This window comes from Anguilla rostrata, chromosome 7 (assembly GCF_018555375.3).
Source record: "Anguilla rostrata isolate EN2019 chromosome 7, ASM1855537v3, whole genome shotgun sequence".
NCBI classification, from domain to species: Eukaryota; Metazoa; Chordata; class Actinopteri; order Anguilliformes; family Anguillidae; genus Anguilla; species Anguilla rostrata.
This window is the reverse complement of record NC_057939.1, coordinates 4331016-4345350: the sequence shown is the minus strand read 5'-3', so window position 1 is coordinate 4345350 and position 14335 is coordinate 4331016. Positions and strand designations below refer to the sequence as shown.

The window sequence follows — 14335 nt, the reverse complement described above, 5'->3', positions numbered from 1 at the left end:
TTTGTCTAACTTGCATTCAGGATGTAAACCATTTGGGATTATGCAGCTACAGTCTGCCAACTAGAACATAGGGGAAGTATTTAAATGTTAGATTATGGATCGGATCATTGGGTTGTAAATATTGTAAATGTACAGTGTATTTAAATACTGACGTCTCTTAATAAAATAGGATTGTTTTGGGCATCAATGTCTCGTCAAACGCTGAACAGCAATGTGAAGAATAATTGCACACTATAGTAGCAACATCAAGAACTATGATGACAGAATGGTGAAGACTGGAGTACAACTGTTCATTCTATTGACAACATCATAAAAATTATACTGAATTGCAGTCATCCAATAAGCGTAGAAACGTCCATCATTTAATATTCAGAACGAAAATATCCTGAATTTACCTGTCATTCAGTGAGATAAATAACTAAATGAGGAAGCTCATTCCCCTTAGGGTCTTTAACATCTCTGGACCATAAAATAATTTGCTGTATCGATAAACCCCTGTAATGAACCTGGATAAGTGGTGGCCAACTCCAGTTCTAGAGGACAAATTAACAGTCATTTCAGAAATTGATTTTGCACTCTGTTCTCCTCCTTCCTGGTAGAGAATAGGATGAGTTAATAATTAATCACACATCCAGCAGTTTTATTTTAAGCCCGCCATTTAGCCACACAGTTGTCACTGTATTCAAATACTTAATATGGTGCAGCAATACCTTGCTAATTTGGTAACAAGGGGTTATTGCTGAGTAACTCCAACGTACGTAAAAATGGAAGAACAGCTAGCGGTATTATAAATTACACATGTGAAACAAGGCCAGGCCTGCTACATCTCTCCTGTTAATATGAAATCACTCTGTATCACAAAGACACCTTGTGAAACTAACAGGCAATGTTTATTAAGAATACCCCAGTTGTTGTGTTCCATGTTACCCTCCGTTGGAGATACTCAGAAATAACCTCTTGTAAGCACATTAGTAACAGTTTTACTACGCAGGCATAGCTGGACCTTAATGTGACGTGCTACTGGGGGAGGAGCTACCTGGACTGCATATCTTGCGTCTTGTGGTGGCTCGCTGTCGCCGCCCCGGTGGCCTGGTGTGTGACCTGCTGCTGGAGCTCCAGAAGGGACTGGTAGTACTGCTGCTGCTGCTGCTGCTGCTGCTTATACCGGGAGAGGTTGAAGAAGAGCCCCAGGATGGTCTTCAGATTCCCATTCCAAATTTCTGGCAAAATTTAAAGAGAGACACACACAACTTACCATGCCATTCATGCAAAGAGCAACAAAAAAAAACAAAAAAAAAACTATCATACCGGTATCAGACAGGCCTCACAAAATGGCTGAATGATTTGTTTCCGTTGCTGCACATACAGAATATAGAGAATCAATGGCATTCATGCCTGAGGTTTGTGCACAAAGTGCATACAACATTATTGTATGCCCGGGAAAAAAAAATAAGAGTTCTTCCTCTTGTTTTGTATGAACCTGTTATATTCCAGAGGGCAAAATAAATGGACCACATATTTCATAAAGGCCTGCTTACAACATTAGGACACACATGAGTGAATTGTGCTGTAGAAATACATTACAGTTTAGTAATTATTACATCAAAATACACAATCAGCCAGCACAAATGGAGTCATAATTTCCCATCTGGTTGTTCCTGCACTTTAGATGTAAATTAGTCTTATTTTTCACTGAGGAATTCTGGTCTGTTTTTGCTGTAACAATTATACAGCCCGTAAACACCGGTAATTATCATCGATAGGCTTCTTTATCAAAAACATGTTACACGGAAATGTGAAAATGTGCAAAATGTAAAAACAGATCTTAGTATGTTACATAAGGTATCAGCCCATTGTTTACCCCTCATAAAGACAATTTATTATTGGTCCATAAAGTATATTACCAAAGCCTTCCTAAAGACTGTGTAGTCATTCCAAGCATTTGTGCAAGAATTTTGGTCAGAGGATATCCCACTAATACACCATGTCACACTGGAGAATGAGATATAATACATGGTATGCCATCCATTTTAAAACACTGTATTTGTAAAGCAAGCTATTACATGATAATTAAGAGGTAATAACATGTTTCCCAACTGTTCTAAGTTGATTTTTAAAAGTTTATTGTAAATTCTGACCAATGCTTTTTGTATGCTGTGCCGTGCATGTATTTACATACTGTAAACAGCCTGTTGCCTGTGTTGAGTTTATCCAGAACTGAAAAGATTACATTTAATCGCAGGTAGAAAAATGTGAAAAATGGGGTTTTGCTCAAAGCGCATTGATCGCATTGCAGCAACAATCAGTGGACCAATACTGCAATCTTTAGTGAAATTGGTTTCATACCAAAAACTATTTTAATAATGTGTACAGATTTGAACGATTGAACCCTAAAACGCTTATGATGCAGTAAAAGTTTGTTCTTAAGCAGCTATCCAAGGCATGTTTTTAAATTGCAAAAGTTTAGGTGATTAATCTTCAAGACATTGAATTATAATGCCTGGCACCTATAATTTATACAATACATTATTAAAGACCAAATAGCTGTTTTCTTTAGAGAAATGAAATGTCTTTTGAAATGTTACAGAAACTTTTCCATTGAACTAAGACAGCTGAAAGTTCGGACCGCATTGATGATTTACGGTACTAGTTGACACATTACAGATATATATTTACATTTGATGATTTGAGGATTTGTAGCATTTTTAATTAATCAATACAGCAAACTGATATGCTTGACACATCAGAAAATATTATTCACTTAATTTTACGGGCATTAATGAAAAAATAAATGATTACAGTAACCTTATTAAATATTGATTAGGACGAAACAGTTTTTGCACAATCAATTGTTGAATTGTTGTTCTGCATTTCTGGAAGGGTTATTGCAAATGAATTTGGAATGCACTGCAGTCATGTACTTTTGCTTGTTATGTAACACAAGAGGTACAACTTTTTTATTCTTAGGCAAACTAAGAATAAAAGAACAGCTGAAGACATCCCATAAACGTCAGAGTTTCATAAACCTATTTTTCAGGTTGTTTGTGAGTCACAAAGTTGATTGACAGCCTTTTGTGGTTGTTACGCCCCTCCGCGTCAGGTGGGGGCGCTGGCGATTTGGAGGCCTGCGTTTTCTTGTTTCAGATAATTGGAAGCACCTGTGGTGGTGCCCATAAAAGGAAGCCTGGAGTCGGCTCCTCAGGAGGGGGCTTGATTTTCTCCTCGCCGTTGGACCACAGCCGTGTCTGGATTTTCACCTTATGTTGTATAGTTATTTTGTCCTTACGTATGGTGTTCTAATAATAAAAAGTATTGGTTATTATTGGGAAACCTTGGTGTCGGCATCGCTTATGTTTGCGGGTGTGGAGAGCAACCGTAACAGTGGCGTAAGCAAAACTTGTAACGGTTCAGTTAGAAGCAGAGCGGCACCGTATCTTACTACAGCCAACTGAGCTGAACAGCCCAGGCCTCATTTTATTTTTTTAAAAAGGGAACCTCATCATAAAGACTCCAGCGAAAGTGAAGCAGGTTCACACAACGGCCGCCTCTGCTCATATCCTCTTTCGGACGCGACGGATCTCATCGTAAACAGCTCAGAGCGAAGGAGGAAATGAAACAAGGGGACCGTAACTCTCCCGGGCGCTCTGACGCAACGGATGGACTCCGTTTCACCTCCGCGACCGGAAGTCAGCGGAGGCGTAAGTCTTGCGGAAGTCGTCCGTACTCGCGTCTCAAGCCGGGACATTTATACGTTCATATTTATTCGCTGGATATATTCGTTTGTTGACTGGTAAATAGGGACAACGAATATAATAATGCATGTTTTTAGCGGCGAGAAAGAAACCATTTTCTACTTTGCCACGTAACGTAAGTTATAGGGGATATAATTCAGGGTTCCACAATGGGTAGCAAATAAAAGAAAGGAAAAAGTATGCTACTTCCATGCTAAGTGTGTTTATTGCAGCTTTTTGGAAGCACAGTAGTAGAGCATACAGGATACCAGTCAGACACCGCGAGCATGTGGTATGTTCGCTCACTTTTTGTAAAAAATCACATCTGTCAGAGATCACAATCGATGCTGCTACCGAGTGCGTGTGACATATGATGGGGTGCAGAGAATTCTACTCTTGGTGCATTGGAAACCATGGCGATGTAGCACATAGGGCCAGGTGTCTGATAGGCCAGTATGGGCGCGTGTGTGGGCATGCTCTCTGTGACTTAGGGAAGTGTACACGTAGGAGTTTCCACAGAAACAGGATGACAGAAGAGCCATCTTTACCAATAGTAACTAGACTGAATGTGGCCAGAGCCGTTTTTAAAGCACTCACAAGGTCTGGATCGTGCACAGCAGAATTCCCAGTGTTAATTCAACTCTAAAAGTGTACATATCCGTCCAAAAGTGACCATATGCACACTACAAGAGTTGATTTAACACTGGACATTTTACTGGGTATGCACAGGTCTAAATGTGTGTTGGAGTCTGATCTGTGGAGGCCGGGGTCTAACAAATAGGCAAAATAATATCTTACGTCATGTTATTATCCATTTATTGTCCATTAGAATGACATTTTTTGAATGTTTGCACAGGAAATCGAGCCACACACCATCATTTTTTTCTCATCTCATCTTGCATATTCACATAAACAGAGCAAAATTCATATAGCTTCTGCACATTGGCTCAAATGAGGAGACCATGATGGTCAATTTACCCCAGATTGCAATGTGCACTCATATCATCCGAGTACATTTGCTATGCGCAAACTCTGTGCGGGAGGACAGCCATATCTTTTTGTAGCGAGGATCAACTGGGGGACGTCACGATCGCCGTTTTAAATGAATTATCGATGAGCAAAGTTGCGAGCGCCTCGCTTCCAAAGGGCTGTCTTTGTAAATGATCGTTCTGTCGCATTACCCAACGCTGGGGGGGGGGGCGCAGGGAGCGTCAGCAGCACAGACGCACGACCAAATAAACAAACAATCAACGACGTGCTTCTAGCGCTCATGGTAGTCAACAGCAGCATGTCTCCATGCATGCCGGACTGTAGCAGTGTCAGGTAATTACTCTGAGCTAGAAACAGAGTGCTGACAGACCTCATAGTCACTCAACATCTTCCATAGAGGACTGCATAAACACAGTCAACTGAATTAGGGCCATAAGCCTCAATGCACTTACAGTCAATGAGCTAATTAGCAATAACTAATGTTATCCTCATGAATCTACGTATGCAAGTTTAACAGTATGTAAATTTAAGGCGCAAAAACATCACAAATTCCATTCAGAAAATACATAATTTACATGCAATAGTACATATTTTTATTCCAGGAGATTATTGCAATGCATTCCATTCCTGGACAAACAAAATACCCAGCAGACATACGCAACATGGCTTTGATTTTTCTGATGTGTCATAAAACATATCCATGATCGCAGGTGATTAATATGTTAGTGCACAGCTGATGCAACCGTGCCAGCAAGATGTGAAAGGATGTTCCAGCGAGCTTTGTTTTCTCAGCTTAAGAAAACAGTGCTCGCCTTCAGACAGTATTGCCATAAAGTCCTCCGTACAGGACGTTATAGAAACCAGTAAAAACAGGACTGAAGTCACCCTGTAGTCTTTACACTCAGGGAGTCTGAATTCCAGGTTTGCAGTCACTTGGTTTTTTTTTTTTGGGGGGGGGGGGGGTTAGCAATTTATCGGGGCGGCTGAACGGCCTGTATATGGAAAGCAAGATGCCAAAGGTTTGGGCTTTACTCCAACGAGGTGAGAACTTGAACTGTCAGCCATCTTAGGCGACACCCAAAGTCTTAAATTAGAGAGGGGTTCTAAACCTCCGCACCATATATACAGTTCCCTTTTTTTTCACGTCCTTTTTGTTTCCTTTCATATAGTTGCGCCAGACAGGGCCCCAATACATAAGCTCTTTCAGGATGTCCAAAACAGAAGCTCCATTGTATGCAGTTTCCATTGCTGTCTATTGAAAATTACTGTGTGTAGCTTAATTGTGTATTTGTGCATGATACTGTTCGGCACACCACATTTGCTGTCGGGATGACAAAGACTGAAATGAATTAAACATAACTGTAGTGGCTCTCCTCTTAATTTTCTTTAGTCATGTAAGTCATGTGTCTGATATATTATTGGACATCTATATTATGGCATCATTGCCATCGCCAATACACAGACTGAATGCAAATGTAATTACACGTGGAAGGTGTAATTCGACAAGGTCACATCAGACCAAGCTGTGCATATTGTTGTGGCCACACCCCTGTTCCACACTGCCACTCAGATAGATTCACAGTTAAGAACCCGGGTCTGGACACACCCTGGGACATCTACTGTACCTCAGCGAGAAAAACGGGAAAAAAAAAAAAAAATGGCACCTTACCTTCTGAGGACAGACCCTGCACATTCACTCCTCTGGCTTCCAGGAAACTGAGGCAGGCGTCCACGTTCTCGATCTGAAAAAGGGCGGCAAAAAGAGGAAAAGAAGAGTTCAGCGCTCCCCGTCAGACGCGGCTGCGGGAGGCGTACGGATGCAGGAGAACCTTGCGCTCGCCGGGCCGATCTGACATGGACGACTGCGTCGATCGATCGCCGTTAACCACAAAGCAGCCATTGTTCTTTCTGCTAAGCTCCGCCCCTCCCCTACCCTATAGACAATGGCCATTCTACTCAAGATCAGCGGAAACAAAGCAAGATGTAAAAGGCGGTACGCCATGGACCTGCTGCACCCCCCACTTGTGCAGAGATACAATTCAACGGTCAAGCGAAAGCATGCGAATGGACAGCCACCGACCACCCGCCCCCCCCATTCACGCCCCCCAACCCCACCCCCCCCCCCCCCCACCGGCTGCACGCGTTATTGTTCACTCGTCCGCCGCGAGCAGCCATGTTGAAATGAGACGGCTACATCTTCACCTGGTGGGGGTCAGATGGCGGGCGCAGCGGATGGATATTGAGTGTGAAATCTGCCTCCCGCTCCTGAAGTTCATCTCACCATGACAGCCGCGGAGCTGCGCGCCGTGACAGCGGCGTCGTCCTCACAGTCTGCCCTGATTGGCCAGACCGCCAACTGCCGTCCTCACAGTCAGCCCCGATCGGCCAGACCGCCAACCGCTATCCTCACAGTCAGCCCCGATTGGCCAGACCGCCAACCGCTATCCTCACAGGCAGCCCCGATTGGCCAGACCGCCAACCGCTATCCTCACAGGCAGCCCCGATTGGCCAGACCCCCAACCGCCATCCTCACAGTCAGCCCCGATTGGCCAGATCGCCATCCAGCCCACTTCATAAACTTCCTCAAACTCAACTCACACACCCACACACACACACACACACACACACACACACACACACACACACACACACACACACACACACACACACACACACACACACACACACACACTTGCTAACCTCGCGCGGTGTCGTTTGGTCGAGCCAAACGCTTGACCTCTATTTTTTTAAATTATTATTTATTTTTATTTTTTTTTGCTGAGGAAGTGATTCGAATTTATGGGCCGTTTCGTTTCCAGAAAGGAAACCAAAGGCAAAACAAAAAGTCCCAGTGATCAGAGACGGGCGGTAATATCAGCACGTCGGCGCAGAATAAACACAGACGAAGCGTAATCAGACAGGCATGTGACCCATCTGCCACACACCACTGGCTTACATTCTCATGCCATTTCTTAATGAACACATTCAAATATTTACTGCAACAATATCCGCTGTCCCCGGTGCTCATCTGCAATAACGAAAATCTGAATGAATTTGGCTTCAGGAGAGTACAGGGAGCTCCGCAGATGTCTCGGTAACCTGGTAATTCTACCTTTCCATTTTTTATTCAGGTTGAACTCAAAATGAAAGGTTATGCTTTATTTAAAAGCTAATTCATTTAGTGACAAGCAGTATAATTATTTTTGTAGTATGGTGCAATATAAACCACAGCTTTTCTGGGTGATGTGTCCTTTTCTCATGATTTTTATTTGAAGGGAAGGGCTTCAAGAACCCTCTTTATATGACTCCACATTGTTGAGACACAGATGTGGTCCACTCATGATGATGTCATCAAAGGTAATATAAGGTAAATATTTGAGAACACACATTTATTCTCTAAATACAGAGTTCATAGCCAAAACTGCAATGGAAGACTCCTCTAGTTGGTCCTTTTATTTATTTAATAATTCAACTTCTAAAGCTGTTTACATTTTATGCCTAGTGGCAGTTGATTTGTAATTTGTATTATGTTTACAGTGAAATGGCAAATTGTATTGTTGTGATGAAAACGCTCTGTCAGTGAACTCTGAGTGAAACCACTCATATGAAAAAGAAAAAAATGCTCAGTGCTTTCAAGTCACTTACACAAGGTTTTCACAGAGAACACATGCTGAGATATAGTCACAAGTTCATCCTGGTCTGTCATCAGTTGATGACATGATCAGGGGTCCAAAGCACAGTACAATGACAGCATATTTATGCGTATTTCTTTGTGTGTGTGTGTGTGTGTGTGCACGCATTCATGTGGGAGGGGGGTAAACCATTAAGATTTCTCTTATTTCCTCTCAAATAATGTAGCACAGCGGCTCAGACTTAAAACTAACAATGCACCTGTCTTCCGACTGGTGCTAGCTCTACTGTAGTACCGTGTGGCCTGTAGTGTGAAGAACAGGCACCTGATGACGGAGTGCATGCGCTTCAGCTGCAGTAGTTCCAGCACATGCAAAAGGAAACGAACAAAGAAGAAATGTTGTATCCACTCCGTATTATTTGCACATATCAATTATCAATCCATTCAGTACAGAAATACAGTACATACCATTTACCCCACACAAAATGGCAATTTATTGCAGTTATGGAACATTACATTATACGACTTACCTCCAGTGGATGTCTCAGATAAGTATTTAATTAATTTTTCATTTTCACAGTCTAGGAAATACTGTAAAACGGGGGATATGGAACCATTTTCATTTAACCCTGAAACGGGCTTCGTTTCACAAGAGGGCACTCAAAAATTTGCCGAAAGCAAAAAACGACAAACCTTTTAACAATCACACACGCCGCTGTCTGTTCCATCTCCCTGCTGGTGGGCTACACAAGCAGCCCTCCTGCTGAATATTTATCAACCCCCCCCGCGCCGCCCCCCCCCCCCCCCCATCCCCTTCCACCCCCATCTGTACCACAGTACCTCACAGTTCCACTAAAATCGCTAACTCAATTACCGCAAATTCACAACACTGTGCCGGTGGTTGGTCTGTCAGTGTGCTGCCGAAACATCGCTGCAACGCTGAGATAACATTACTGGGGGTGGTTTACGGAGCCTAAGTCAGCGTGTCCTCTGGAGAACCTGCCCGAGCGGTCCGCAGATAAACAGAAGATGGGTTTTCTGTGACGGTGACAATGCCGCCACCACAGTAGGTCTAAACAGCCATCAGGAGAACGACACAGACACCAGGCAATGCCGCCAATGCGCTGAAATCAAACTTTTGACTGGCAACGAAGATTTTTCATAAGAGATTTCATCAAATATATAATTCACTATTCCTGGGAAATTTAAAAACAGTCGATCTGATACTTATAAAGGAATAAACATATAGTGCCACAGTTTGTAGCGTAAACATGTGCCAATTTCTTCTACCAGCGTACAACGAAAATGTTTTTATTTTTTAGAAGTTTGCAAATTCACATGCCTGTATTGTTCTTGCATGATAAGAAAAGGACAGCACAAGCAGAAATCCTCATTCCACGGGCAGTACTACAGCACGTTGTGCACTGCCCCGCTGGCCTACTGTACAAAGTCAGCACTGGCATGGACAGGATTCCATACCAGGCAGTTGGGCACATCACCGCACACTGAAACAGAGAGTATTAGCAGGTCCCAATGCCCAGCTGCCACAGAGAGGATTAGCTTCTGCTGGGGCAGCTCACGGCCGCAAATGTTAATAAGGCCACAGCTCTAGCCTTAGACGCAAGGGTGATGACATCGAAGGTCACTGCCACAGTAGCGCTAGTGACTTTCTATCAACTATATAATTAGGTCTTTCTGTCTTTCTATTGGCCATCTGCTCTGGAAAGCGTTCTCTCAGAATGTCCGTCTCTGTTGTTACCAGGTCGTCAGTACTGCTATTCCGACCCTCAGTTTGCGAAAAAAAACCCAGGCAGGGTTTTACACTCAGACAGCAGTGGATTACAGTACTACTGCCAGACCCATGCTGACCATGTTATAAGGACAATATAACCTAACGCTAGTCAGACTCTTTCACAGTTCTTTCACTCTATGGCTGTCTCTGTCTGTCTGGTGGCCATGCTGTGCCTTCCCCAATGAAACCAGTTATTCCTTTTTTTCCTAAACCGTGAAGGTTCGCGGTTCCCGTTACTGACTGGGTGTTTCGTGTAGGAGATGTGGGTAGCAGACGAATCAGTCGGGGGTCACGTGTGACCTGCTCCTAATTGAAAGGGACAGAGAGAGAGAGGTCTGCGCTTTAAGAGAGTACCCAACAGCTGAGCCCAGGATATTTTAAAACCGATCCCTGGGACGTTACTATATATACAGGACAGCATGATGAAATCGCATGAAAGAGTTCTGTTCAATTTCAATTACTATCCGTGGCAATGACCTTGAAGCAATACATGTTTTATCAAGAAAAATTTCATTGATAGTTTCCCCAAACCCATTTCTTCCTTGGTGATTGCTGGAATGCAGGGTGAAATTATTTTTAAATTCTTACATCGCTCCGTACCCAAGTTTTTATGACAATACGCTTTCACAACGGGGCAAAAGAACGGCTTGTATAAATAAGTGCCTCGTAAAAATGTTCGATTATTACAACGTGTGCCTTCGAAAGCAATTTCATCTTTACTTGACGTTCAATACACAGCCTCTCCCTGCTTAAAAAATGTATCTAAGACAACAGAGAGAGCTTTGATGGGGGCTCCTGCGGCAATGGGGAAACAGCACAGAATAACAGAGAAAGAGAATACCGAATCGACCCCTCTCTCCCAAGCCACCGTACCAAAATAGACGTGAATTCCAGGCACGTCGGGACGGTGCGAGACGTGGTTTGAAATTCGCTCGGCGCACCCCGATCGCCCCAAAACTTGTTCGGCAGCAGACGCGACCCTCCCCTGTCAGGAGTCATTTCACCCCGTGATTGATCTGTCCCCCGAGACCCTGTCCAAATGAGCCTGGTCGACATTCAAACAACGCTGAAAAGTTACACAAAAGGCACGCTTTTTAACATTTATCTTTGTTTAGTAGACACTGTGCTCATTGCTGAATCTTATCAAGTAATGCATTTATTAAGTAGGATACTTAATACTGAAGCAATTCAGGTCAAACGTAATCCCTCACAGTTGTGGAGTTAAGATACCTGCCTTCTGGTCACGAATCCAACTCCCTAAATTTTCCCTCTGTGTGACCCAGGCTAGAAAATTTAGAGTCACACAAAGTTTTGAGCTTCCATGGCAACCTTGCCTGAACTATCAAAATCGACTGATATTGTATCATTTCAACTAACTCAGACTGAGAAATGGATTGAGGAAAATGTGGTTTCATGCTTATTGTCTTCATGTAAACGTGAGGCAGTGCTGGTTCAGGCTATTCACATGAAGTATGGCAGAGATTTAAACCAGTTCCAGAGTTTCAACTGAAAACAAAAACAATGCGAGCCGGTCCATAACAGTCATTGGGAATAACTATACGCTATTACAAACTTTTATGGAACAGAACTGCCCAATTCAGTCATCCTCAGAGCAAAAAAAAAAAAAAACAGAGCGAAATGAAGAGTTAGTATCCCTTAAAGTGCGCCTTTTTTTTAACAGAAAATAGTTTGAACAGCTGTGGGGGGAAACGTTTTCCAGGAGGAATTAAATACAACTTCGTGAGCACAGGAGCGACAGCCCGTGCATTTCGCCCGTGACAAACTTGGCTCTGCCGTCAGCGTTCAGTCAAACGTGGGGAAGCACCGCCTCTGACGAGTCCAGGTGCAAAGATGAAATAAAACACTTTCCCAGGTGGGGCTCGACGGGTGAGTGATCACCTTGGAAAGCACAACCATCAACAGCTGCGCAAATGCCACACACGCGTGTTACCCACATCTGTAAGGGGACCACTTATACAGGTCACTGATGAAATTATAAATAAATATAAATCTCCCCCAAAATAAGTGATTTCACGGATTCCTCTTCTTTTGTAAAAAAAAAAAAAAGTGCCCAGACAAAACAGGAAAAGAGCAGCAGCAAAGGAAGCAGAAGAGGTAGAGACACACGCTCATATCACTCGTTCGACAGCTCAAGAGCTGCCAACAGATGGGCCCCAGATGATGCCCCCCCCCCCTCCCACGTCCCCCCTCCCCACGAGCGCGGGAGGACCACGCAAGGCCTCCAGCGAAGGAGGACAAGAGGAGGTCGGGGCCAAAGCGCATCACTTCCTGCCCGGCTTTGACCTGTGCGTTTGTACAGCCTGGCCTTAGTGCTGCAGCCTGCTGGGCTTCTCTTAACCTTGACCAGGGCCCAAGTTAACCACCCACTGTTACAGACATGAACTTCAGACCAGTAAATAGGTTAAAAAATAAGCTAAGTGCATAGCTGCCGGACTGAATAAAGTGAATCATAAGAATATATGCTTTTAATCTGCATATTTTATTGAACACTTTAATCAAACTGGGGACTTAATTTACATTGGAATGCCTTTTTTTTTCCTGGCCCCTGGTTGGAAGTTTCCTTTCTGCTAGCTTCAGTAAGTCACTGTTAAAATGCAAGTTCTGCCAATTCAACTGCAGTGGCATTCTTTATTTATGGGAGAAGCCCCTGCTGTTTGACTGTATCAACAGAAGTGAAGTGTAAATCTATAATCAGGCATTTGGTAACTTATTCAACAGTGGCATGCCTAGTTACACAAAGCTTCTGTGTTATAAGGCGCTGTTGACACACTGAAACTGACGTGTAAAAAACGCGCAGATGTCTGTCTCCAGGTTCTCGCACCCCCAAACGACTGCGTCTGGGGACTGGAGATGAACAATTTCAATTTCAATTCTGCGTCCCGAACCACAGAACCTGCGATCGATCGGGACACGTCAGCCGCGTAGAAATCCACGCGCGGAATGTAGTGGGAAACGCAGCCATCTCCCGCAAACGCTCGGTCCCACCCAGCACACGACCGTGCGTCAGCCCGCCACGGGAATAAACTGCATCTCCCAGCCGAGGACACACACAAGCACCACGGAGAACATAATCACCAGCTGCCGACTCGTTTCACCTGAGCGTTCTCCTCAGAGCTAGATGACCACGTCTTGCGAGTAAAGGAATTAATGAGAAAGGGCACATGTAAGTGTTTTATCGAGCACTGCTTGATAAAGTCCACCCAGCTCATAATTGAAACGGGACCAGACGCAGGTACTGAGAGAAGGTCGATGGGTTAAATGACAGTGCTAATTTAGCAGTGCTCAACCAGCATTGACTTTCTTCATTAGCAATATCCAGTAAAAGCCATAATATAACTTCATGAACCACACTGGACAGGGAAATGATCCAGGTCATTTCATGGTCATACAAGCATTTTATAAAGGCCTTTTAAAGTGAGAAAGATCGCATTCTAGTCAGCCATGTTCAATACTGTTCAAAAGCTGCTAATTCACAATTGGCATTCGCTGGTTGTGTTGACACGTATGTCCAGAGGAAGCATTGCTGTTCCCCTGTAAGCTAACACTAATCCAGGCTGTTGGCTCAAAGCCCATAGTTTAACTTCAGTAATAATATCAGCATTGGATCAACTACAGCTAAATCAGAAATGATGCAGGACCAAATATTAACAAAATACAGAATTACATCCCTCCTATATCTATACTTACATGCAACGCACTCATACACACATTCACATTCCCATACACACACAAGCAGACACGCATACATGCATGCACAAACTACCATAAGCCCACACTATGGCTGAGCTGTTTCTCTCTATCTCTCTCTCTCACACACACACACACACACACACACACACACTCACGCCATACACACATTCATCCCTGCCCCCTTCCCAAACCCTCACCCCTAACAGTCCTTCACCTCAGTGCATCATCGTCCTCTGGCTGCCAGCTGAACCCTTCCAACGCACCGGTACCGGCAGGACCAAGAAACAAGCAACTCTGAGCTACCGCATCCACCAATAGAGCGTCAACAACAAAAAAAACCAGTCACATAGCCTCTGGCCTCGCTCCGAAAAACACAGGCCACTTCCTCAAAAGCGAAGTTTCACTTCCCCGTGACCTGTATCACACGGCAGGGGCTGAGCCAATGGCGGCGGAGGCACCGAGCCGCCGCCCCCCCCCCCC

The 14335-nt window shown here is 43.9% G+C and overlaps 1 protein-coding gene across 9 annotated transcripts in view; it reads right to left on the bottom strand.

The window, feature by feature from the left end:
* The window catches only part of nav3 (neuron navigator 3), a 284512-nt gene that overhangs the window by 93454 nt on the left and 176723 nt on the right, over positions 1 to 14335 (bottom strand). For all 9 annotated transcript variants that reach the window (XM_064342429.1, XM_064342430.1, XM_064342427.1 and 6 more), the window contains 2 exons: positions 6391 to 6463; positions 1037 to 1220 (listed from right to left, as the gene is read on the bottom strand). In XM_064342429.1, coding sequence (XP_064198499.1) covers positions 1037 to 1220; positions 6391 to 6463 — 257 coding nt within the window. The remainder of the gene's footprint in view (positions 1 to 1036; positions 1221 to 6390; positions 6464 to 14335) is intronic.